This window comes from Gouania willdenowi, chromosome 14, assembly GCF_900634775.1.
Source record: "Gouania willdenowi chromosome 14, fGouWil2.1, whole genome shotgun sequence".
Classification (NCBI taxonomy): Eukaryota; Metazoa; Chordata; class Actinopteri; order Blenniiformes; family Gobiesocidae; genus Gouania; species Gouania willdenowi.
In genome coordinates, this window is record NC_041057.1 from 21,665,705 (window position 1) to 21,690,071 (window position 24,367).

At 36.7% G+C, this 24,367-nt stretch overlaps 1 protein-coding gene across 1 annotated transcript; it reads left to right on the forward strand.

Moving 5' to 3' along the window:
• The first annotated feature begins 117 nt into the window (after window positions 1-117).
• kif4 (kinesin family member 4) lies at window positions 118-24,071 on the forward strand. The gene is made up of 31 exons (XM_028466741.1): window positions 118-209; window positions 1,861-2,003; window positions 2,154-2,268; window positions 2,653-2,843; window positions 2,927-3,016; window positions 4,873-5,039; window positions 6,384-6,478; window positions 6,618-6,737; window positions 8,037-8,212; window positions 8,370-8,431; window positions 8,516-8,648; window positions 9,259-9,317; window positions 9,624-9,729; window positions 10,211-10,309; window positions 10,517-10,693; window positions 10,815-10,918; window positions 11,008-11,152; window positions 12,771-12,881; window positions 13,034-13,117; window positions 13,202-13,315; window positions 13,394-13,549; window positions 14,799-14,896; window positions 15,092-15,221; window positions 15,343-15,513; window positions 17,911-18,030; window positions 18,117-18,194; window positions 19,590-19,688; window positions 19,858-20,019; window positions 20,985-21,110; window positions 22,566-22,664; window positions 23,588-24,071. The coding sequence occupies exons 2-31, from the start codon at window positions 1,881-1,883 to the stop codon at window positions 23,786-23,788; spliced, it is 3,711 nt and encodes a 1,236-aa protein (XP_028322542.1). The 5' UTR covers window positions 118-209; window positions 1,861-1,880; the 3' UTR covers window positions 23,789-24,071.
• Window positions 24,072-24,367: the final 296 nt, after the last annotated feature.

The following is a 24,367-nucleotide window of genomic DNA, read 5'->3' on the forward strand; positions in this document are numbered from 1 at the left end:
AATCTAACCAAATACACATGGGCGAAGGCTTTAGTTCTCTTCTCCTCCAGTAGAGGGCAGTAGTGCAGCCTCAGGTTAAATCAACCTCATAGAGAAACAGTAGAAGAAGAAAAAGGAGGCGGAGCTTGGGTTTGAAAATCGCGGGCTGAGACGTCTTGACAAACCGGAGAGAATAACACAGATAATTAAAGTTATTTAACCAGGCAGCTGTAAGTAATATTACTCACACTTGTGCATTTTATCAAGTACTTAACATGTAGAACGAGTTCAAAGTTGGTTCAATGGCTCTTTTTTTTGCTTGTAATCCTAAGTATGTTTGGAGGTAGCTTTGTTCCGTGACTAACTTGCTGCTAATACTAACATTAGCATTTGTTGTTTTGTTCACTGCTATTGTCAGCTCAGCAAAGATGAGCAGTTTCAATATGATCATTGTATTGGTGTGATGAAGATGACTCACTCAATGGAAGAACATATATTTGTACATTAAGAGTGTGAACCAAACGCAAGGAAATACAGTCTGTGTGTATCTAGACTAAAGCAATCAACAGAGGATGGCATGAAAGGATTTGTGATACTGTTATCATTTATTTTGCTTTATTTCGCCAGGCGAAAACAAGCTAATATTGAAAAATAATATGTCCATATGTTATATCTGGGCTGTGTAGACTGTTATAGGTTGATGATTAAAAAACGTGTGAAGTAATATATATATATGTGTGTGTATAATATTTCTTTTTCAGAATGACGTGATTTGATTTAAATTTAAATTGGTCTTATTCATTTTATTGTTTATTTTTTCCTTACATATCTGTTGTGTTGAAATTGTCACACCCAGAGTAAGTATGGTATTCATTTTAAATGCAAATCTTAAGTTTTTTTTTTTCCTTTTTACAAAATACCATATTGTGAGCCCAGTATCGTCTTTTGTCCCACCTCTTTTACCGTAATTAGCAATGCTTTCCCACAGTTTGAAGATTAGTTCCTATGTTGTGTGGACGTGTTCATACTCAACATACTGTATGATGACTTTCCTCTGCTCTCTGTTGTGCTTGTTTTAAGTGATCCACTTTTTTTTTTCCTTTTTAGCTTGTACAAAAACTACTATGTACATAGAATTGAATAGTTGGATGCAATATTTCATAACATGTTATAAAATGCTAAATTAAGCAATGAATATTAATTGCACATAAAATAATTGTGGGCTACCTGATTTTGACACTGTAAAATTAAAAATTGTGACTTTTATGTTTATTAGGTTAATACTATAATGACACGTAATGGTGGTTTTACAGAATTTGAATTTAAGACCAATGGTTAACCTTCATATTTGAAACATTTCAAACCAGTAATAATCATGACTTGTTTCATGCGATAAAGCATCTTTTTTAGCATAACCATGTTGCTATGGCAACTTGTTTAATTTACATGAGGTCCTACTTAAACTTAAGATAGCTTCAAGTCACCTATGATTTTATTTATAGCAGTAAACATCTCAGTTTTATAATGAACTCTATTCATTCATAAGGCTTTAGGGGCAATCCTATTGAAGTCATGGATTTATAACAAACATCTTTCACAGCAAGCTTCTCCACTTTCATAAAATCCTGAAGCAATGGCTGGTGTTTTGCAATAAGCATGACAAATTATCCTTTGGTTCTCTATTTTATTAGAATAAAGTGATGATATAGTAGCTGAGTGGAGTTTTGAAGGAAAATTAATCGTCATGTTGACTGCAGTTCTGCCCTCTAATTGCTATAGTTGGGAAATGTCTAACTAATTATTTTCTGTAATCCCATTGACCTCATTTGTCCACTTGTGTTGATTCTTAAACATCATATTTTTTTTATTTCTACTTTTAAGTGCCCACCCTGCATCGCATCATGACAAACGAGGATGCAAAGGTGATCCCTGTTCGTGTTGCCCTACGGTGTCGCCCGTTGGTGCCTAAAGAACTTGGCGAGGGGTGTCAGTGTTGTCTCACATTTGTAGCAGGAGAACAACAGGTATGTGGACACAGAGAGCATCACATGCAAGGGCTTTCTCTCAATACTTCCTCCTGCTTTAATTCAGCTTTTTAAAATGTATTTATTTTTATCTTAAATGCCAATCACACTTGGCATTTTTTTTGCTACAATTGCTTTGTTTGTTTTCAGGTTGTTGTCGGAACAGAAAAGGCATTCACATATGACTACGTGTTTGATCCCAACGCTGAGCAAGAGGAAGTGTTTAGCACCGCTGTCGCTCCTTTATTAAATGGGCTTTTCAAAGGTAGCACTCACTTTTCTCAACCCTTTCCCACAGGCTCATTATTTCATATTTTCTGTGTAGGCTTTGGGGAAAACTAACTTACATTAGTTTATCACTTTGTACAGTGAACAGAGTTACAGTTCTGACTCTCATAATGTCTGAAATACACTGTTTTGAACTGAAAATGTTCCTAAAAAAACAGAAGAAATGCCTCTGTTTATCATTGCTTCTGCGATCTCTTAATTAGTATATATTATAAGACTTTCAACACTCCCAATAAAAGCTTGATGCCCAGTTCTTGCCTGGTTACAAAAAGCCAGCTGTGTAACATTAATTGTAATTCCTTTAAATTGAAATAACTCGCGTAGGTGTTAATATCTTGCTTTTTCTTCTCTTTTTTTATAGGCTACCATGCCACTGTTCTTGCATACGGGCAAACGGGCTCAGGAAAAACCTTCTCGATGGGAGGAACTTACACCTCGGCTCAGGAGAACGACGCTTCAGTGGGAGTCATTCCTCGAGTCATCAAACGCATCTTTGAGCAAAGAGAGAAACAAACCAACTCTGAATTCTGTCTGGCTGTGTCTTACCTGGAGGTTTGTTATTATAAACCACGCTGTAAAGCTTTAGTTTCATCCTAATGCATAAGCTCATAATAAGTTTTTACCTTTTAATGTAGATTTATAATGAAGACATCCTGGACTTGCTGTGTTCTTCCAAAGATAAATCTGCACTCAGCATTCGGGAGGACCCTAAAGATGGAATTAAAGTGAGTGTCTGTTGGTTTTTTACTTTACTTATGGCGTGTTCACACCAAACGCGTTTTGGGCGTCAAAATCGTGCCTCATTGGACGTAGGGGTTGACCGATATGGGTTTTTAGGGTCGATACCGATTTTTTTTCCATCAGATTTAGGCGATGACCGATACGGACTGCCAATTTTCTTGAGCCGAATTTACATAATAAAAATTACACAATGATGATAACAAATGCTACAAGTCTCAATTTAAAAGAAAAAATGAACATTTATTGAAATGAACAAAGGTGATGTAGAATGACACCCAAGTAAAAAATATTTAACAAATAATAAAAACAGGTGATGTAGAACAAGAGCAAGTAAAAAATAGAGTGAGACATGAAAGATAACTTTGTCCTTGTCCTGAAAATAGCTTTGACAAAAGTTGGCCTGACTGAAGATATATTTTATTAACAGGATTATTGAGTATAAAGATATATAATTATAGTATTAAGCACATTAAGGAACCATGAATAATACTCCATTCCAACACAACCCCAGAAAATAAATTAGCAGTGGAAAATAACGTGACGTCAGATGTGCTTTAAGCAACAAACTGTTCGTTTCTGTTCTAAATTGCATCAACAGGAATAAATATTCAAGCAAAGTTTAAAAGCTTCTTCTCAGCACAGCGCTGAGTGAGGAGCAGAGAGAGATGGAGAAACAGAGGGAGAGAGAGAAAAACACACACGCCAATCCTCCAGCCAGCTGCTCGTTAACTACAAGTGCGACACAACACGTGGAACCACGTTACAACGCTAAGTTAAACAGTTTCTGGATTCACGAGATGCGCACGGACGAGTCGCTTTCATTGCTACTTCTGTCTCTCCCATGCCCAGTTTGACCACCCTGCTGACCCGCATCAGCGCTAGGAGTGTGACAATATTTCGATACGGCGATGTATCGCAATATTTTTCCGCACGATCGATTATTGATATGCTCCCGCTAAGTATCAATTTTTTTTTATTTTTTATTTTTTTTGGTTTTTTACTAAAATGTGCAGGTAGGTCTTCACAGAAATTTTGTCACTGTTTATTGAAGGAACCAATATATTGTTTACTGGAATATTGCACTATAATGGTGTCACTGGTAAAGAAGACCCTATTTTTTGTTTACAGAAAGCACTATTGGAGATTCTTATTCGTTTACATTGATACCTTGACACTTATTTACAGAAATGTTGCACTAATAGTGTCCCTGTTCGTAGGACACTTTTTCAATGTATTGTCTTTCAGAGATGTAAAACAAAAATTGTAATCTTTTTTTCTTGTTATGTCATAGACTATCGTAGATTGATTTCTGACCAATATATCGATAATCGCAGTATCGTCATATCGTGAGATAATCATTATCGTGAGCTTTGTATCGTGAGGTACCCAGAGGTTCCTACCCCTAATCAGCGCTCGCATCTCCTACCAGGACACCAACTACAGGCACTCTATTTCAGCAGAAGAGCGCCTGTCCATCTGTCTCCTGTTAGTGTATTTTTTTTTCATTATTCTGAATTTGTCACGATTATGGAAAGCTCCTGATTGGTCGAAGTGCCGCGATATGCCCCAAAAGTTCAACAATCCCAACTCTAGTGTCAGCTGCGTTGGAGACGCCAGGCGCACGTCAAAAGCGTGAAATCTCAAAACGTGCAGCATCCGCCTCGGGTGAAGCTTCAAAAATGCACCGCACAGGAGGCGTGGTATTGTCTATGTAAACCTGACGCTTTCGACGCGTTTCATGTGAACGTGCCATTAGTCATGAAGCTGACACAGCTTTTTCTAATTGCTTTCCCACAATGATTTTATCATTAATTGTTTTGTCACTAAACCACTTTTTCAGATTGTGGGGTTGACTGAGAAGCAGGTCTTTTCTGCCCAAGAGATGGTTGGATGTTTGGAGCGCGGGAACTCTGCTCGCACTGTCGGCTCCACAGCCATGAACTCGGCGTCCTCGAGGTCCCACGCCATCTTTACCGTCACAGTGGAGCAGCGCAGAGGGACAGACAAGTCAGTCTTTTCTTACACTCAAATTTTAATGACATTTTGAGACAATTCATACACTACACACAGGGTTCTCGCAGATCCTTAAAATGTTTTAAACGGCATTACATTAATGAATCTAAAAATAATTAGTTGTCATTAAGATGTCTTCAATCAAAGTTTCAAAAGTCTTCAATTTTAACACTTAATTAGTATGATTTTATGATTGTAACAGTAGCATTATTATTATTTTTTATTTATAAACAACATGGGAAAATGTAAATTTAACAAAAGTTGCCTGTCACACAAAGATTTTTCTTAAGGCAGTGGCTATCCGTACAGTTGCCATATCAATAAACCGATATTCTATCCGTACGCAGCACCCCTCATTGGCCAGGTTAGGTCATGTGATAGGTCAGTCATTGGCCCGTTTAGGTCACGTGACTAAGAGTAAACTTAATCCTAAAAAATTGTTGCGATATAGGGTTATAACCTAACCCTAACTCTAAGTACGTGTACTTCGGTAAACAAACCAATAGCACCGGAGGATGTACATACGGCAACTGTATGAATAGACACTTTCTTTTCTTAATGGTTTTTATTTTAAGTATTTTGGTTGTTTTTTTTATAGATTTCTGGCTATTTTTGTTGTCATTCTGTGTTTTGGGAGTGATTTTGATCATTTTAGTCTGGTTTATTTGTGTATTTTATTGTTTTGTGTATTTTTTTTGTGTTTACTTTGGGGGGCCGCCAGTTGCACGTCTGCAATAGCAGACACTGGAAAAAATGTGCTCTAACCCAATTATTAATGTGGCATTGAATTACAAATGGCAATAAAAAGTCTTGAATTTAATTTGACTGAAGCTGTAGAAACCCTGGTACACAAGTTAAAGGCACTCTTTTTCTCTACTGATTATGACTGAGGGAGACTTTTAATCTTGGTATTGTTTATTTATGGTAATGTTTTTACTGCTGATTTTAAATGTTTTTGCTGCTGATTTTAAATGTTTTTGCTGCTGATTTTGATGTTCTTATTGATTTTTAAGCTGTTTAATGTTTTCTGTTGCACTTTTTCTTCATGTAAAGCCCATTGAGTGGCCTTGTGCATGAAATGCACTTGCCTTACACAAGGACAGGGATGCCTTAGCAGCAATACATGCATTGCACCAAAAATTAGAGGATCACATTTTAAGCATAACTTCAATAGGTTTAGTGCTCATTTAATCTGGTCAGAAGCATTGAAACATTTTGAAATAATCTTTTTTTGAACCTTTGTTGTGTTGGAACTGATTGTGCCAGAGATTGTCAGGGGATATCACAGTTTTTTCCTGGTTTCTTCCTTACAGTAAATGTTTACATTCTCTGTTGCAGAGTGGATTCAATAGTTTCCAAGTTCCATCTTGTTGATCTGGCTGGTTCAGAACGACAGAAGAAGACGAAAGCAGAAGGGGATCGTTTAAAAGAAGGTAACTCATTTAGTTCATGATCCTATTCCAATAAGCCCACCAGCAGTTTTTCTTTAATGTTATTCAATGCTGCACTTTTTGATGAAAATTTGTAAAAACAAAAGTGGGTATCTGATGTGATGTCTTTTTGTGTCTGCAGGCATAAGCATTAATCGAGGCCTTCTGGCTTTGGGTAATGTTATTAGTGCTTTAGGGGAAGAAAGCAAGAAAAACACATTTATTCCTTACAGAGACTCTAAGCTCACCCGTCTGCTTCAAGGTAGGCTTTTAATTCAAGGTTGAAATGGTTGAATAGATTTTTTTTTTTGGACAGGGCCTTAAACAAAATAAATGATGATGATAATGCAGTCAGCTTTGTTCTGCCATCGCTAAAGAAAAACATTTTGATTCTTCTATAATAGGGTCATTCCATGTCATTTCAATACATTTTCAGGACATCCCACACACTTCATTCTAAAAAAATTCTGAAATTTTTACCAATTGTCCTTAATAATTCAATCTGCACACTCTAGATTTTTAGTTTAATCGGATGATTTTTTTAGGTATGGACATTTTATCTGGGGGGATATATTTGTCTATTTTCGTGTGTCCTTATTTTTGTTGCCTTTTTTTAGCTTCCAATATCTCAAAAATTACACCGCGTTTGGTATTGTAATACAACTCCACCTACTCTCACAGAATATACAAACAGATCTGCTATACATACTATCGGGTGGACGTGACATTTTTTTTGTGTGTGTGTGTTACTAGTGTAAAACTAATAAACAATAAATGATTATAAGACACAGACGAGCTACAATGTCTCATGTAAATGATTTTCAATATTGGCGAGTAGTGAAATAACAATAAAAAATGAAGAAAAATTGTTTTATATCTTAAGAAAGACTAACCTTTAAAGTATAAAATAAAATGGAGACCAGACTGTTTTCTTACATTCCTACATGCAGATATGGGCCAATGAAAATTGTAAAAAAAAAAAATAATTTTTTTCAATTTCAGGAGACTGTCAACAAAGAGCATATATGTAACTAATCATTAGTGATGTGAACAGTCTATGTTTGTAGCTCAAAGCTGATCAAATTACAGTGAGCTGAGACATATGCTAAGTTGTTTACTGAAAGCCCAAAAATGTTCAGCCCGAAACTCAGACAAACTTTTTTCCAATTTTGTGGGGCTGGCATGTCCACCAGATAGGATGTATAGCAAATCTTTTTGTATATTCTGAGAGATTAGGTGGAGCTCTACTATTATATCAAATTTCAGTTTCCTGTGTGATGTCGCTCCTGAGATATTGAAAGATGAAAATGGGTTAAAAAAAAAAAAAAATGACGAGCAAAAATCAACACATCCCTTCACTAATTGGCCATATCTCAACAACTTTTCATCCGATTAAACTAAAAATGTATAGTGTGCATATTGAACTATAAAAAATTCAGAATTTAGAATGGAACCCCATTGCAACTTTGCATGTTGTAAGGTTTACGCTATCTTTACGGTATTCAGCTTTCAAATCCGCTGAAAAAAAAATCTCAAATTAAAATGAAGTTTTTGTTTTCAGACTCATTGGGAGGCAACAGCCACACTTTGATGATTGCCTGCGTTAGTCCAGCCGACTCAAATATGGAGGAAACCATTAACACACTGCGATACGCTGATAGAGCTAGAAAAATCAAGAACAAACCCATCGTAAATATTGATCCCAGAGCAGCAGAGATGAACAGTTTAAAGAAACAGGTACAGTATGGAAAATTAATTGTATGTGTCGGAACAGATCAAATGTGGTCGCTCTGCCTTGTAGTCCAGCCATAATTCTCTTAAAAGAGATTCAATGAGCTGGAGATATTCGTGGTTTGATCATTATCCTCAATGATTGATTGATCTTCTTGTGTAGGTCCAGGAACTTAAGGTGATGCTACTACACGCGCGTGGAGGAGTTGCCCCCGTGCTGTCAGGGTAAGGTGTTATAGTGCCACCAGTTACACTGCACTCTAAATGCTTTTTATTTGGAGTGAACAAATGTCGCTGTTGCTCTCACAGACGCAACTCGGGAGAGAATGTGTCTCACCTGCTGGAAAAGAACCGCGCTTTGCAGGACGAGAACAACAAGCTGAGCAGAGAGCTGAGTGAAGCAGCTGGACAGACAGCGATCATGTTTGAGAAGATCCTTCTGGTGAGCACCACCTCCATTATACTCTAGACTTTGTTCCAAGATAATAATATTCTGAAACATACAAATTACAAACTGCTTTTGAATAATCAGATTTTTCCCCCTAATGTCTGTTCTTACTATGGCTGAACGATTTTGGAAAATAATCTAATTGCGATTTCTTTTCCTCAATATTGCGATTGCAATTTAATATGCGATTTCTTTTCCAAGGGCCTTTTGTAATGTATTTTTTGATGAACACAAGCAATAAATCAATCTGTTTCTTAATACTCAATTTCAGATTTATTTAAACTTTAAATAAATATGAAATATAAGTGTTAAAGCACCGATTACAACAATAAAGCAAACAAATCTGTGGCTTTACCTCTTCAACATATCTAACTAACTTCTCGTTTCATGAAACATGTAGACATGTGGACTGCACTTCTTAAACACTCTCTGAACTTAACAGGACCAGACAAGAAAAGAAGAAAAATATTAATTGTAGCCTTTGCGAATAGAAAATTGTGTTTTATGATATTGCGATCATATCGAAAATGCAATTAATCGTTCAGCCTTAGTTCTTACTATGTTTTGCAGATGTTCATGTTTATCTTTTTGTTTTTATTTTTAGACTGAACAAATGAATGAGAAACTGCAAGGCAAACTGGAGCTGCTGCAGGACCATGCAGCGTAAGTTTATTTAAAGCCACGGATGTTTAGGACTCTAAATAAAGGGAACGGTCACCTATTTATTTATTTATTTATTTTATTTTAACAAGTTTGGCCTAGAAGCTATAAGATACAGTATAAGTTGCTGTCCCACAACACATCATTTACCATTTAATGGAATGAAAAGATGCTTAATTCGGCATTTTTTTAAGCTCACATATTTTAATAGATATATTTAAAAGCTTTTAGGCCAAACATGTTAAAAAACAGTAGAGATTATTTTTAAAATGGCTTTGAGAATGATATTAAGTCTTTGTTTGTTCCCAGCTGCACAGTTAACCTACAGAATGTGCTGGAGACGCTGCAGGACCAAGAGTTAAAGGAAAATGTTGAGGTGATGAAGAACTTGCAAGAAGTAATTTTGGAGCTGAAGGTATTTTCCTTTCCTTCATATTTTATACTAATAAATTTCTCAAAAGGGTTTCTCAGCTTGGAAATCTCTCCTGCTGAACTATATCTTAAGCTCATTTTAATTCTATCTTAATGTAGACAGAATCACTTTCAAGAACATTTTACTTTTGAACAATTAACAAACAGTAATTTTTTTCTTTCGTGTTACTGATGATATCAGGGTTGTATTGAATTGTTGTACTGAATTGGGCCAAGTTTGAAGAAAAAGGAGGGAATTGCACAGGCCATATTTAGCTGCCAGCAGTGGAGTGAATATTCTCTCTTTTAAGTGAAGGACATAGATATTAAAAATAAAAAATGTAATTTCCGCATTTTTTACCTGATTTTGGTAAATAACCTTTAAATAAATCTACCTTTAAAAATTCAAATACGATGCAACAAAACTGTACAGTTGCATGTATTTAATAACTTTGTTGAGAACAATCTAATGTGCACTGTTTCAGAATGAGAGTGCTGATATTGCTGCTTCCATCGACGCAATGGCTGCTGGGGAAGATTTACCTGATGGAGCCGGGAACAATTCCTCAGAAGAATCTACATCCGTATGTTATCAATTATATTCCTTGTAAATGTACAAATTTACATTATGCATTCAGATTATTGCACAATGTTTATGCAATAAAACATTTTTTCTTGTTTATTATTTCTAAACTTTCTCTTTTTACCCCCACAGTACTTGATTCAAAGGCTGAAAACTCTCATTAACTCACTGCTTGTTTCTCATCTCTGAACACATTTTTTTTTAACAGAATGCTGCTGCTGTCAAGGACTCCCCTGAGGCTTTCACAACCCATCATGCACTGCGGCAAGCACAGCTTTCCAAAGAACTGATTGAACTCAACAAGGTGTTGAGTCTGAAGGAAGCTTTTGTCAGGAAAATGTGCCAGAACGACAGCCAGCTGGAGCCCATGCAGTCAGAGCACCAGGTAAGAGGATGCACCAAGTATCTGAAAAAAGCTTGCAAGACTTTCCCCCTTCAGGGGAACATACAATTTATTCACCAAAGTAATTTGTTCCAGTATTTAACTAACATTCTGTGGTCTGCAGAAAAATGTCCAATTGCTTCAAACTGCAGTGGATTCCCTTCAGAAGGAGAAAGAGGACCTGGTGTTGGCCCTTCAGTCTGCCAAGAAAGACACCAACCACGCCAAGTAAGAGCATCATCTTTTTAGTTGGTGCCAAAGTGTGAGGATAATGGGTTTTCTTTTCCTGTCTGTATTCGTGACGCTGCACTTTCCAGGCTCAGTGAGCAGAGGAGGAAGAGGCTGCAGGAGCTGGAGAACCAACTGGTGGACATGAAGAAAAAGCTCCTCGAGCAGTCAAAGCTGCTCAAACTGAAAGAGTCATCTGTTCAAAAAGTCAGCAAGCTAATGCAGGAAATACAGGTATTCAGCCTTTTTTGTTACCTTTATTGATTTATTCCCAACTATTTTTTTAATTATTCATTTTCAAAAAAAAGTTTTTCATTTTGACATCACACAAGCAAACTTGATGAATAAATGAACTCATTCTAAAAGGATGAATATTAGAGATGCACAATATTGCCTTTTTGGCTGATATTTTGCAACTCATTTGTCCAATACAGATATTTTTCTCTTCTCACCTAATTGCAGACATCATCTAGTTTCTGTAGTGGAGTGGACATACAAAATTATTCTTTATTCTCTTTATCATGTTGTCCCGCTGACAAATGCAGACATGAGACAAAGCTAAGAATGAGTAACATCAGTGATGATTCTTTATGCAAAATATTAAAAAAAATACTTCAACTTGTGTCCTGTAAAACATGTGGTATTTATTCATAAGAATTGTTTTTTAAACAATGAAGATACTTGGAGCCTATCCTACCTAAAACAGTTACTACTAGGGATGTGATTCTTTGGGTGTCTCACGATTCGATTTTGATTCTTAGGGTCACGATTCGATTCAAAAATTGATACAATGCATAGTGTGTTAAGGCAAATTATGGCATCAAAACAATACAGTTTGTATAAGGTAATTTTAAATAAACTGATTCCAATCATGTAATCACACAAAGGCAAACTTAAGATTAAAGGTAACATTTATTCATGCTTAACAAATAAAAACGTACTTACTGTACAAGAAATCACTTACATAAATAAAATAGCCTAAATAAAAGCTTAGGCCAGCGCCCCTTTCTTCCAGAAGTAAGTCTCAACTCTCAGTGACTACAAGAATTGTATAACTGCTTTCGTCCTGTACTTTGTTGTATTGTTTGACTTGCAATAAAAAAAACATCTTCTGTGAATCAATTTTTCCCCTACCCCTAGTTACTACCTACTTACATTCTATATTGGAGAGGTAAAGAATTGCATTTTTTCAAGATCCAAGCATTCCGTGTCAGAGCTATATATGAGGAAAAAAAACACAATATGTGCGTCTACATAAATGATGTCTATGGTTTGATCAAAGAAAAAAAACTTGTTATTTTATTGGCAGAATGACCAATGCCTGATACTTTATTTTAATGCTAATGTTGGTTAATACAGGTAATGTGCCAATAAGGTTGTGCATCACTAATTAAAACTGATGATTAATACATTTTTTTTAAAAACAATTTGCTAAATCATAAATGTGCTTGATTAGAATGTCTGCCATCCCCATAAAATCATGCCATTCTGAATTCCTTCATATTAAGGGAAACAAGGCTGTGCTGAACTGATGAAGGAGTCCATAGTCTTCACTGGACAGTTTTCTGCCTCTTTTATTTAAAAAATGTCATACGATTACAAAAAATAAATACATGTCACAATCTTCAAAAAGGATAATTAAATGTGTTGTTTAATGCTAATTTGTTTAAAAGTATGTTTTGTTTTTGCACTGTAAACAACTAGGTATATTTTAATTTGGTTTGCGCTTAATTTATCAATTTTCAGTTGTAAGCGTATAAGGAAGGTCCGTGGCCCTGATTCTCTTTGTGGTCTCCACTGCAGAAAAGGGTTTTAATTAGCCACAGATGCTAATAGCACTGTTCTGTCACAGGCGATGAAAACACAGCGCACTCAGCTAATGAGACAGATGAGGGAAGATTCTGAAAAATTCCGCCAATGGAAGAATAAGAAGGACCGGGAGGTGATTCAGCTTAAGGAGAAGGTGAGTGAATATAAACCTTTCAATGAGGAAAAGTTGAGTCAGTCACAAGCAGCAATTATTTTATTTATTTATTTATTTTTCTTCCTTGAAAAATGGCTCCTTTTGTGGTTTTTCAAACCTTGCTTTTTTTTTTTCTTTTTACTGACTAACAGGATCGTAAACGCCAGTATGAGCTGTTGAAACTTGAGAGAGACTTCAAGAACCAGGCGACCGTTCTGCGACGAAAAACAGAAGAGGTGGGAGTGAAGAAATCTGTCCTTAAAACATTTAGAAGGGATAAAGTGATCAGTGATTGCTCATAAGAACTGTTCCTCTCCTAGGCTGCTGCTGCAAACAAGAGGTTAAAAGACGCTCTGCAAAAGAGAAGCGAGGTCACCGATAAGCGCAAAGATACTCAGAACCGAGGCATGGAGGGAGCTGCTGCTCGAGTTAAGGTAGTTAAAGCCTTAAAAGATGTAATACATTGGACTAAGACTAAAAGCTTTCATTTGAATGTTTCCTTCAATCCCCAGGCATGGCTTCTCAATGAAGTGGAGGTGATGGTCAGCACAGAGGAGGCCCGGCGCCACCTCAACGATCTGCTGGATGACAGGAAGGTTTTGGCGCAGGAGATCCGTCACCTTAAAGAGCAGATCGAGGCTGGAGAGAATCCTGCTCGCAAGATCAGGGTGAGCCACAAGTTTACGCTCTCATAAATGCTAACATAGAAAAGGATTGCAGCTGCACCCTGCACAAAGCAAACTGACAGTCGACTGCTTTAAAGGGTTTGCCTCCCATTTGTCCACTGAGAGTCGAGGAATTCTAACAGGGTTTCTGGATGGAGCACATTCCATTACTACTTTTTGAATAACTAATAGTAGCCTCGTACCTTAGAGCAGTGGTTCCCAACCTTTTCTGTCTCATGTACCCCTTGAGTCTTTTTGTCATACCATGAGTACCCCCTCACTCATACATGTTCATGATTCTCCAAAAGTAAAACATAACACAACTGAATATTTAACGCAAGTCACTTTATTTCATCTTCTTAAATTGAACAATTGATATTCAGGTATTATCTTCTTATTTAACTCAAATGAAACATAAAATTATGTTGCCTTCAAGGCAATAAAAATGATAAATATAAGAAATAATATTATTTATAGTAAACGTTTGTATTATTAATACTGTGTAATTAATGCTAATATATTATGATTATATTGTTATTAAAGAAAAATAATAAAGTTGAAATTAGAAAAAAATAAGTAATATAAATAATTACAAAACAAATAATTAACCTGCCTGTGTTATATATAACTTTTATGACATTTACCACAAAAGGAGCTTCTTTAAATATGTCTCCTTTAAACAGGCATTTAAACTTTAAAAACAAGTCATAGCGCACACATACCATTTTATTGACGGACGTGAAATGACTGAGAATATTTTTTTATTATCTTTGAAATAAATTCTTAATTTTATTCCACGTACCCCCTGCAGTGTGCTCACGTACCCCTAGGGGTATGCGTACCTCTGGTTGGGAAACACTGCCTTAGAGCACCAATCAAGTCACAATAATGAACGGCTCTTAATTATTTATCAAAATTATTAGCGAGGATATGAATTATTTTGTTTTCAGTAACTTTGGATACTGATTAAGACTGAACGATCAATTGCATTTACGATATTATCACGATACCATTAAACTCAATTTTCTAATTGCAAAGGCTGCAATTTTTATTTTATTTTATTTTTTCTTGTCTGGTCTTGTATTGTCCTGTTAAGTTCAGAGAGTTTTTAAGAAGCGCAGTCCACATGTTTACATGTTTCATGAAACGTGAAGTTAGTTAGATATGTTGAAGAAGTAAAGCCACAGATTTGTTTGCTTTATTGTCGTCATCTGTGCTTTAACATTTATATTCCTGCTTTGTTCTTACACAGCGTCGAACACTGATCATCTCTGAGCTGGAGAGCCAGGAGGCCCTAGAGGCTCCTTTGACCAAGCAGGTGGAGAACCTGGAGACTGAAATTGGGCTCAGGTGAGACAGACTTCCTGCCTTTTCATTTATTTTTTTTACATTCCCCCTCTGTCTATCTCTCAAGTCAAGTGGCTTTATACGCTTTTGTCTTAAGGGTTAGCGCTGCCAACCAAAAAATTTATTTCTATTGCATTGTAATGTGTTTTTGAGCAGTGAAGGTTTTGTAAATAATTGCAGTGGTTTTCTTCTGTACAGGAATGCCCAAATTGCTGATCTTCAGCAGAAGGTTCTATTGGCAGACAGCGAGAGTCGCCTGAAACAACGTGTAGACGGTCTCACTAGCATAGTGGAAGCTAAGTGTGCCATCAGGCTGCTGAGCTCTGAGGTGAGCCCAAGCTGAGAGGAGTCTTTGTTAACCTTGACCTGTCTGACCACAGTGTGACAGCATCCTGAATTTATACTTATAATATTATCGTTTTTTTAATGCATCTGTTCCCTGTTGTTAGTTGGTCTCTTCCAAAATCCTGAGTGCCAAACTGGAGAGTGAGCTGGAACATGAGAGAAGGAATGCTCAGGATATGAGGAAGGTGCTGAGTGAGGAGAGAATTGTGATGTCAACAATGGACATGGAGCACCAGCAGCAGATGTTGGAGCTTGAGCAGAGACATCAAGGGAAGGTGACAACATTCCTATAAAGCAGGGTTAAAGACACTTTAGTTTTAGGGCAAGTTTTCTGACAAAGCATTAAGTTTGATTCTTGTTTTAGTCATCTGAATTCTTTTTTGCTATTATTGTAGTTCAGACACAGGCAACTGGAGACCTGTTGCGCGACTCCCAATGTAAATGCACAAACTGACTCTAAAAGCACACAAACAGACAGAATAATATAAAAGATGACAACGAACTACGCAGAATGACCAAAAAATAAACAAAACGACAACAAAAACACACAAAACTATCAGAAACATAAAATGATTCTGATATGTACACCAAAAACAACAAAATGCCAGAAAAAAAAAACATGACACCAAAACTCACCAATTGAGAGAAAAACACAAAGCAATAACAAAAATACACCAAATGAGAGAAAGCACACACGCACACAATTCTAAATGCAGAAAATGTTAATATTTTGGCCCTTGGGTCAGACAACCTTTATGTGGCCTCTGCTCAGTGCTTGCGTCCATAGACTGTAAAAAGAATGGACAGGACAAGCTGGAGTGAAGCTTTTATTTTTAGAGCTTTCCCTGCTGACTGGCTGCAGTATAGGTCATAAACTTCATATTTTTATTCCAAATCTAAACTCTGATCATTAGTTATTATCACCCTACATTGTGTTCACGTGCTCATTTTTTGTTTTAAATAAGTTATTTGAGGTTGAAAAAAAGGATTTTACGTCATATATGACGATGATTGACAGCCATAGAGCTCTCTTTGTGAATAGCAGTTACTTCAGAGGGAGTGGTTAAGGACGCTGGGCTTGTAATCGGACGGTTGCCGGTTCAAGCCTCACCTGGGCCATCACTGTGGGATGTTGAGCAAGTCCCTTAACCCTGAACGCCGCCCACGCACCGCAAAATGGCTGCCCAATGCTCCTCAGGGATGGGTTAAATGCAGAGGACAAATTTCATTAATGTAGTAACATTACATGGCCAATTAAAGGCGAAAGCCCCGATTTAATCTTAATCTTCATGAACGAAAGCCCAGACGCCATTTAACTAGATTTTTGTGTTGAAATATATGGTCGTTTTGTTCTAAACTCTATGATCTGAACAAGCCGTTGGTAGAATTCCAGCAGGAAAGATATTTATGTTCTTGGCGTAGCTGGGCTGCAGAAGTCATCAGGGGAGTATGCTAAATGGGCGGGCTATGTTACCAGGGCTCCTCCCGCTGGACCCTACTGCACAGACTCTGGCTCCAAATGACATCAAATTTGCAAAATGGAAGCTCCCCTAAGCGCTGTATTTTGGCTTTAAGAACGTTGAGTGGGAACAGCGGCAGTGCACGCCCACTGCTTACGTCGACTAAAACATGTTTTTATATTATTTAACTGGTATTTATATGGGTTAAGTTATCACACAGATATCTCTCCTGATTGGTTCATTAAAGGCTCAAACATACTCGGGCGGACACTCACAAAGCAATTAAATGCAAAGTTCAAATTTTACTACCGCGGGGTATTCTCTGCGTAGTTGGTGTCACACAAAACACTGCTCGTCATTGTATCGACCCGTTAAATGTAACATCGACCTGTATTTCACCCACATGGTGAAACAGAGCAGAAGAGATGAACACGAGTTTAGAGGAGAGACTGGTAGACGAGCTACGACAGGAGCATCACCTTTAAAACACGTCCCAGGAGTACAAGGACTACAGAGAAGCGCTAAGAATCATGGGACATGTAGGATTTTAATGGAAACTACTACGCGGTGGTGCACCTGGGTATGTAAGCTCCGAGGAGAGGGGACAGTCCGCGCAGAGTCCTTTGTGCGCGGGGTCCGCCCAACTATATTTGAGTTTGTCTTGGTCCACCTTAAATTTACCCACTTGATTGGTCAAAATCAGTTTAGGTTGGTTTTAGGTTTAGAATAGTCCCATAAACTCAGCTTCAGTGAGTGATTGGAGAACAGCTGATCATTTTAACACTTTGATTTAGCTCGGTTTCTGTTTAAGCTGCACTTTTAGAATTGCTTCAAATTGACAGTAAAGTTGTCACTTTCTAGAGCTGTGTTTGCATGTTTACACGAGGACAAACCACCCAGACATTCCGGGAACACGGAAAAAGTTTCGGCATTGTTAACTCGTGCCAGGTTTCACTTGTGTGAATGCACCCTTCAAATATATCTGCTTTTGTTATGTAGTTAGTCTTTGTTTAGTTTTAATCAGGTGAAAAAGTGCAGCCAGTGAAAACTAGGACAAAAATGTATAAGTCGAAATTAGCACGTCTTGGAGATATTTTATGGAGTGTATTTAGTTAACATATGGACAGTAAACAGGATTACTGTGAGTTTGCATGTCTTTGTAGTTGTGTGTGTTAATTACCAGCTTTTCTTTTGTTCTCCTACTGTTTGCAGGTTCTCTACCTGCTGAACCAACTGCAGAACAAACCCATTTGTGAGGAAACGGCTGAAACAAAGCAGGAAGATGAGCAAAGCTCAAAAGACAAGGAGCTTCTCCAGCGCCTGAAACTCCAGGTGTGTCTCACAAACTAAACAAATAATGCAGTTAATCAAAGTTATTTTGACAAAATATTTAAAAATGTTTTTTAATGCGTTTATAGGAAGAAGAACTGGAAAAGCTTCGAGGAATAACTGAGTCGAACCAGAGACTTGTGGAGCAAAATGAGGAATACAGACAGGTAACTTTATCAATTTAAGTTGAATCTGACTGAAAAGCAGAGGATCCTCCCTTTTTTGTTATAGCACACGTGTATCAAAGGCTATGTAGCAGTTCTGTGGCAGAAGTCAATAAGTGATCAAAAATGGATAGAACAAAACAATAATAAAAACATACTTTATATACATTAAAAAGATAAGCCATAAAATGATAATCTGCTTCATGTAAAAATCATGTTAATCGTTTTAAATCAGAAACATAAATTAAAAACTATTTGAAACACTAGAGCATGACTTGATATGTAAAATACAACAAACTGTTTAAGTAATGTTTACATGAAATAGAAGTTGAACACATTGAAGTTTGGGCTAATAAATGTAATTGTTAATGTCTGTGAATAATTTGTAAAGTAAAATGTAATAAATGAAAAGGAGATGCTTTATTTTAAAGCCAGATCAGTTTTAGCTTCATAGGATTACAAAGGAGAGGAAATTTTGTGGTAAATTTTCACACGAACTTAAGTTTGGTAATTTTGGCAATATTCATGAATATGAACATTTCATGGGATTTATTTATTGGAATTAACTGGAAATTGGGAGTAACTTTAAAATAAATTATTTCAGTATTTTATATGATGCAAAAATATTTGTTTTCCTTCTATATTTAACATTTAACAATTTTCTATAGAAATATTCAAAATTTAAAAGTTCCCAGAATTTTGCAACCCTAGTTGAAATGTTATGTTATTTAATTGTATTATTTTGAATGGATGCTAATATTTATGTTTGGATATGATGCAGTTATTTAATATTACTCCCAATTTCCAGTTAATTTCAATAAATAATTCCCATGAAAGGTTTATATTGTTGAATAGTTCCAAATTTCTTCAATCGAGGTTGCTGTGGAAATTTGCTGAATATTTTTGACACTTTTACAAACCTGTGATTGTTTTTGGTGCTTTAGGCTCATTTTGTTGCTAAAAAGCAGCCCAGCACAAGGATTTGCATCAGTTTCTAAATGACTAAAAGTACAACAAACCTGGGAAATAAATGACTAAGACACCTGTGACCTTTAACATTCAATATGAAACTTCAATAGTAATGCGTGTGTGTGTGTGTGTGTATTAGCATTAGCATAGCATCTGATTGTGGACACTGTGAGATCATCAGTTGGCTGTAGTTGCAGACATGATGATAGAGTGTGTCGTCAGCTGAACGTTGATATCATCTCTACTGAACACTTCTCTAGGTTTAAGAAAGTAGTTTAAAATGAAGCCATGGGACACGACCCCCCCCCCCCCCCACCCCTCCCGATATGAAAGACAGAAAATAAGTCTTCTTTAATGTGATGTGATCTCACTGGGTTTAGCTTAGCAGTAAACCCAGGCTCTACTTATGTCTTTAAAATTCCTTCTCAGAAACTCTCTCTGCTTCACATGGCCAGTGAGACTAAAGTATTGGTGCCTCCAAGCGTCAAAGAAACCCCAGATGACTCATTTGAGTATCGTCCTCCAAAAGTAAGTAAGGTTTTCTTTTTTTTAGTTCCTTCAGCTTCATTTGTCATGTTTGTCAATATGCAACTGCATCAGAATGAGAAAAGTTTGATATATAAATACTGTATGTACAGTATGATCCAAAGCTGTATGGTTTTTATGGTCTTCTCCTTACCTTGTGTTTCAACAAAAGCCTAAAGTCAAGCGGTTCACCACAGCTAAATTAGCCCTGAATACAACCATCTCTGTTGACGAGCTGGTGTCGCCCAGTGAGGACGACGAGGACGACGATGAATTAGATGAATGGCGACCTGAGAAAGGCCGAAGAAACTCAAAGAAACCCAAAGCAACCGGGGTGAGACTAGCTTGGATGATAGAGGATGTTAAACATTAAGAAACACATTCACAACATGTGCAGGCACTGTTTTTAATTATGTCACTCACTGCCATTGATGTAAGTATACGACATTTCAAATCCAAATGCTCGCTTCAAATGTATATTTATATATAAGACGGTGAAGCTCACACTTGAGCAGAGCATGTGTGGACCTAAGTGGACTATTGAGAGTGTCACGATCATGAGAGAAAACGATCAACAAACCGTGGTAAACGGCGAGACTCACCATGTCGGGAGGAGGAAGTTGTGTGTGTGGAGAATGCGGGGAGGGGGAGACTTGGAGGAAGGTCAACATACTGTAAGGGAACCATAAAACTCTGACCCAGATAGACAAATAATAATAATTTTGCCATCAAAAGCCCGGTCTCAGTGTTGTTGTTGTATAGAAGGAAACCAATGTTGAGGTGTCACTGAAGCAAAAAAAAATGGCTTCAAAGTCACTGACAGGATTTTTTTTTTCAGAAAGTTTTTTTTCTCAGCTTTTTGTCAGAAACTGACTTTTTGTGTTAAACTTACCTATTTTCAACTGCTGATTATGAATGAACGAAACAAGCTACAAACAAAAGAACATTTCTGATGAAATTAGTCTAATCTTTCAGAATCTGTTTTTTTTTTTTCAGAGTTGAGATTTTCATAGTACAAAATATTCTGTAGGTCAAAATGCTCTAAAATGGCTGTTATGATTCGGGTTTGAGTATTATTAACTCATTCACTGCCAAAGATGCTCACACTGAGTGTTTATGATGTTAACCAGAATATATTAAAAAAAAATGTCCCTCACTAAAATGTTGAAAATGAGTTACCAGAGACTTATATTATTCATAATACCTCATGTTTACTCTATATCCTAACTTTTTTAAATCTAAAATTGTCCTAATCTAATTTTTATTTTACTAAAGCTACAACTTGTTGTTGTTCTTCAGTGTGCGTGTAAAGGGCGCTGCATTAATAAGCAGTGCAGATGTCGTAAAGGGAAGATGACGTGTGGTGAGAACTGTCAGTGTGATCACGGCAAGTGTCGAAACATGGACGACCAATCACCTGCAGAGGTACGTCTACACCTAACACACACACACACTGTATTTCACTGATACACGATTTATCATTTTCTGATCGAAATCACCATTTCAGACAGATAACTTGATTATAATACTGTAAAATATTCTGACCCGTAGTGGTGAAATAACTGATGCGTCCATTTGTTTATGTTTAATCATTACCGTTTGGAATGATGTCATCAGATCATTTAAATTAGGTTAATTTAAATTAAGTTGATCAAAACTTAATCAATAAACCTGATCAGATTCAGTAAACCATTGATCCCCGAGGGGTGACATTAATGCTACTTTATATGACATAAATAATCCATGTCAATACAATTTATATTTGCCTTTGAATTGTAGCTTACACAATATTTTAAATTACATTATTATTTTTTTACATACATCTTTCATTTACTTAGGTTTTTTTTATTATTATTATTTATTTTGTTTCCTCACAGGAGTTAAAAAGTTATGTTGGACTCTTGTGCCAGAGTATGGCATTTAATATTTTAATGGTATTATGTAATTTTCTGTAATGTTTTTAAATGTTACTGTACATTGTGAATATTGCACTAAAACTTGATTTGAAGAAAGTTACAATATCTGCCACATATTTTCTTAAAATTGTTCGGCCTTATTAGTAAACCATCTCTTCAACAGAACTACTACTACACACATTTTTATTCTACCTCAAAAGCACACCTGGGTTTATTCATTTGTAAAAGGATGTGAAATATATATTTTTTATTGTAATTGTGCACAAAGTTCTTGACAATTATGTGAAATGGACTTTGTTTAATTCTTCCTGCGTGGCAACACCTTTTCCTCATATTTTACTGTACGTGCTTCAGTAGTGTAGTGTCACAGCACAAAATGTTTAGTGGTGCATGACATGTTGATGTTGTGGCGCCTCCTGGTGGGGAGTGCAAAGTAATACATTTTAATGGGAGTTTTCACCTTAACCATCCATAGCTCTTCTTATCCGAACCAATAACCATTACCCAAACCTTGACTGAATTAAGTAATGTTTATTTATATAAACCTTTCACAGACAGAGGTCACAGAGTGCTTTATATATCAGCTTATTCACACTCACATTCACTCACTAATGGGACAGAGCTGCCATGCAAGGTGCTCGTCAACCACTGGGAACAACTTGGGGTTCAGGGTCTTGCCCAAGGACACTTCAACGCATAGATATATAAACCGGGATCGAACCCCCAACCTCTTGATCAGAGGACAAGCCCTCTACCACCTGAGCCACGGTCTAGCAAACTAACAAATACGCACACACACACACACAAAAAAAAGATCTTTGCGCTTCAGAACTAAGTCATGGAAGTTTGGTAAATTATTTTGGAAAAGTTTTGAAAAATCATTGTGAAAAAAGTGTGGGAACCCTGTTTGTTACATGGATCATTGATTTTTCTTTCTTTGCATGGGGATTTGTCTTTGTTTCAGGAGGCAAACAGTAAAAATGTATCATCTCAGGACCCCTCCTCCATCAGCCCAGAGAACTCCACCTTCTTCAAGCCCCCCTCCTGCACCCCCACCAAGAAGGTACTTCCACATCTTTAAACACAACTCAGGATTTAAACACGTTGTAATTAAATAGATTGTGACTTTGCGTGACAATTTGTGTCCTTGACGATTAGAAACTAGTAAAAAAAAATGTTTGTTTTTTGCTGACTTATGGTCATAACTCAAACTATCAACATGTTTACCTGAAATTGTTCCTGTTATTGGTGCTTGTAAAATTTGACATTAATCTTATCTTGCTAGAGAAGACAGAAGTCTGACTTCTAAATAATCAGGAAAACAAAGAAAGGTTTAATCTACACCCAAGGTTCCCAAAGTAGGGTACGGGTACCCCCAGGGGTACTCAAATTGTCATTGCCATATGTGAATGGAAATTAAAAACACTGGAAACTAGAATATAAATAGAGCAGGTATTGCTAAAGATAGGTTAAAGTTAATGTTAGGCTAATGCTATTGTAAGGGTTAAGCTAATGCTAAGTGAATGCTATTGCTAGGCTAATGCTAGGTTAATGTTATTGCTAGTGGTAATGCTATGTTAAAGCTAATGTTAGGTCTATGTTAATGCTAGGCTAAAGCTATTGCAAGGCTAATGTTAATGCTAGGTCAATGCTAGCTCATGCTAAGCTAAGGTAGGATGACGCAGGCTAGCAACTGCACCCTCACTTGCATGTTCTTCAGGAAATGCAAATATTGTTGTTATTATTATTATTATGATGTATTATTCCTCAACAGGACAGGTAAAATTCAGGGACAAATTTAACTGTAGTTCTACATTGTATATGACATTATGTTTATTAAGTGTGCAGGAGTAGGGGGTACATGGCTTCAGGTTAAAGGTGTGAAGGGGTATGGGACTGTGAAAAGTTTGGGAACCACTGATCTACACAATTAGTCTTCCTGGGGGAAGCATCATGTTTCAAGTTTCTATTCTGGTAACGTTTCAGGTGCTGAAAGAAATCGGAGACATGGGCCACTCCACAGCTGACCTGAAGCTGGTGAGGAAGCCTCTCATGGCAGACGATGAGGAAGACGACGATTTTGAAGGGAAGACGACCGTCAGCTTCCTGAAGAAGAAGAAACGAATCCTGACCAGTTTCCAGAACAGTTTCTTCTCTGGCTGCACCCCAGTCAGAGAGGAAGATTAATATTTAGGTTTATACATAATGTATAATTAATGTTATTAAACTGTAAATCTAACGTCCATTTGTTTAGTCGTAGAAGGATTTTGATCGTTTGTATGTATTTGTAATTCATCCACTGATTAAATCTGCCTCTTTCTCCTGGTTTTAATTTGTGCATTTTAGACTCTGCGTTTAGCTTTTATAGTTGTCTTTTTTGGGTTTGAACTGGACCCAAATGATTGATTGTGGAGTTCAAGCGTCTGTTTTTGTTTTTGTACATATTGCTTTTTGTGTCAGACAAATAAAACTATAACTAAAGACTGCTTACCTGTAAGTTCTGTGGTTGAGAGGGAACACTTTGACATGTTAATGCCTCTAAAAACTAAATTTTAACCGTAGAGGATTCAAGCTTACTGTGGATTTTTCATTACCTCGCCCGATTGGTTGGATTCTGTTATCAGGATGTCGGATCATTTAAACTTTTACAGCCTCGTTTGCACTGGAATATTAACATTGCAAATCGTTTTAGCACAAAAATAAAAATGTAAATTCCTATTTCTTGTTCAGAATTTTTCATTTGTGGAGTTTATTTCTTGTTAGACA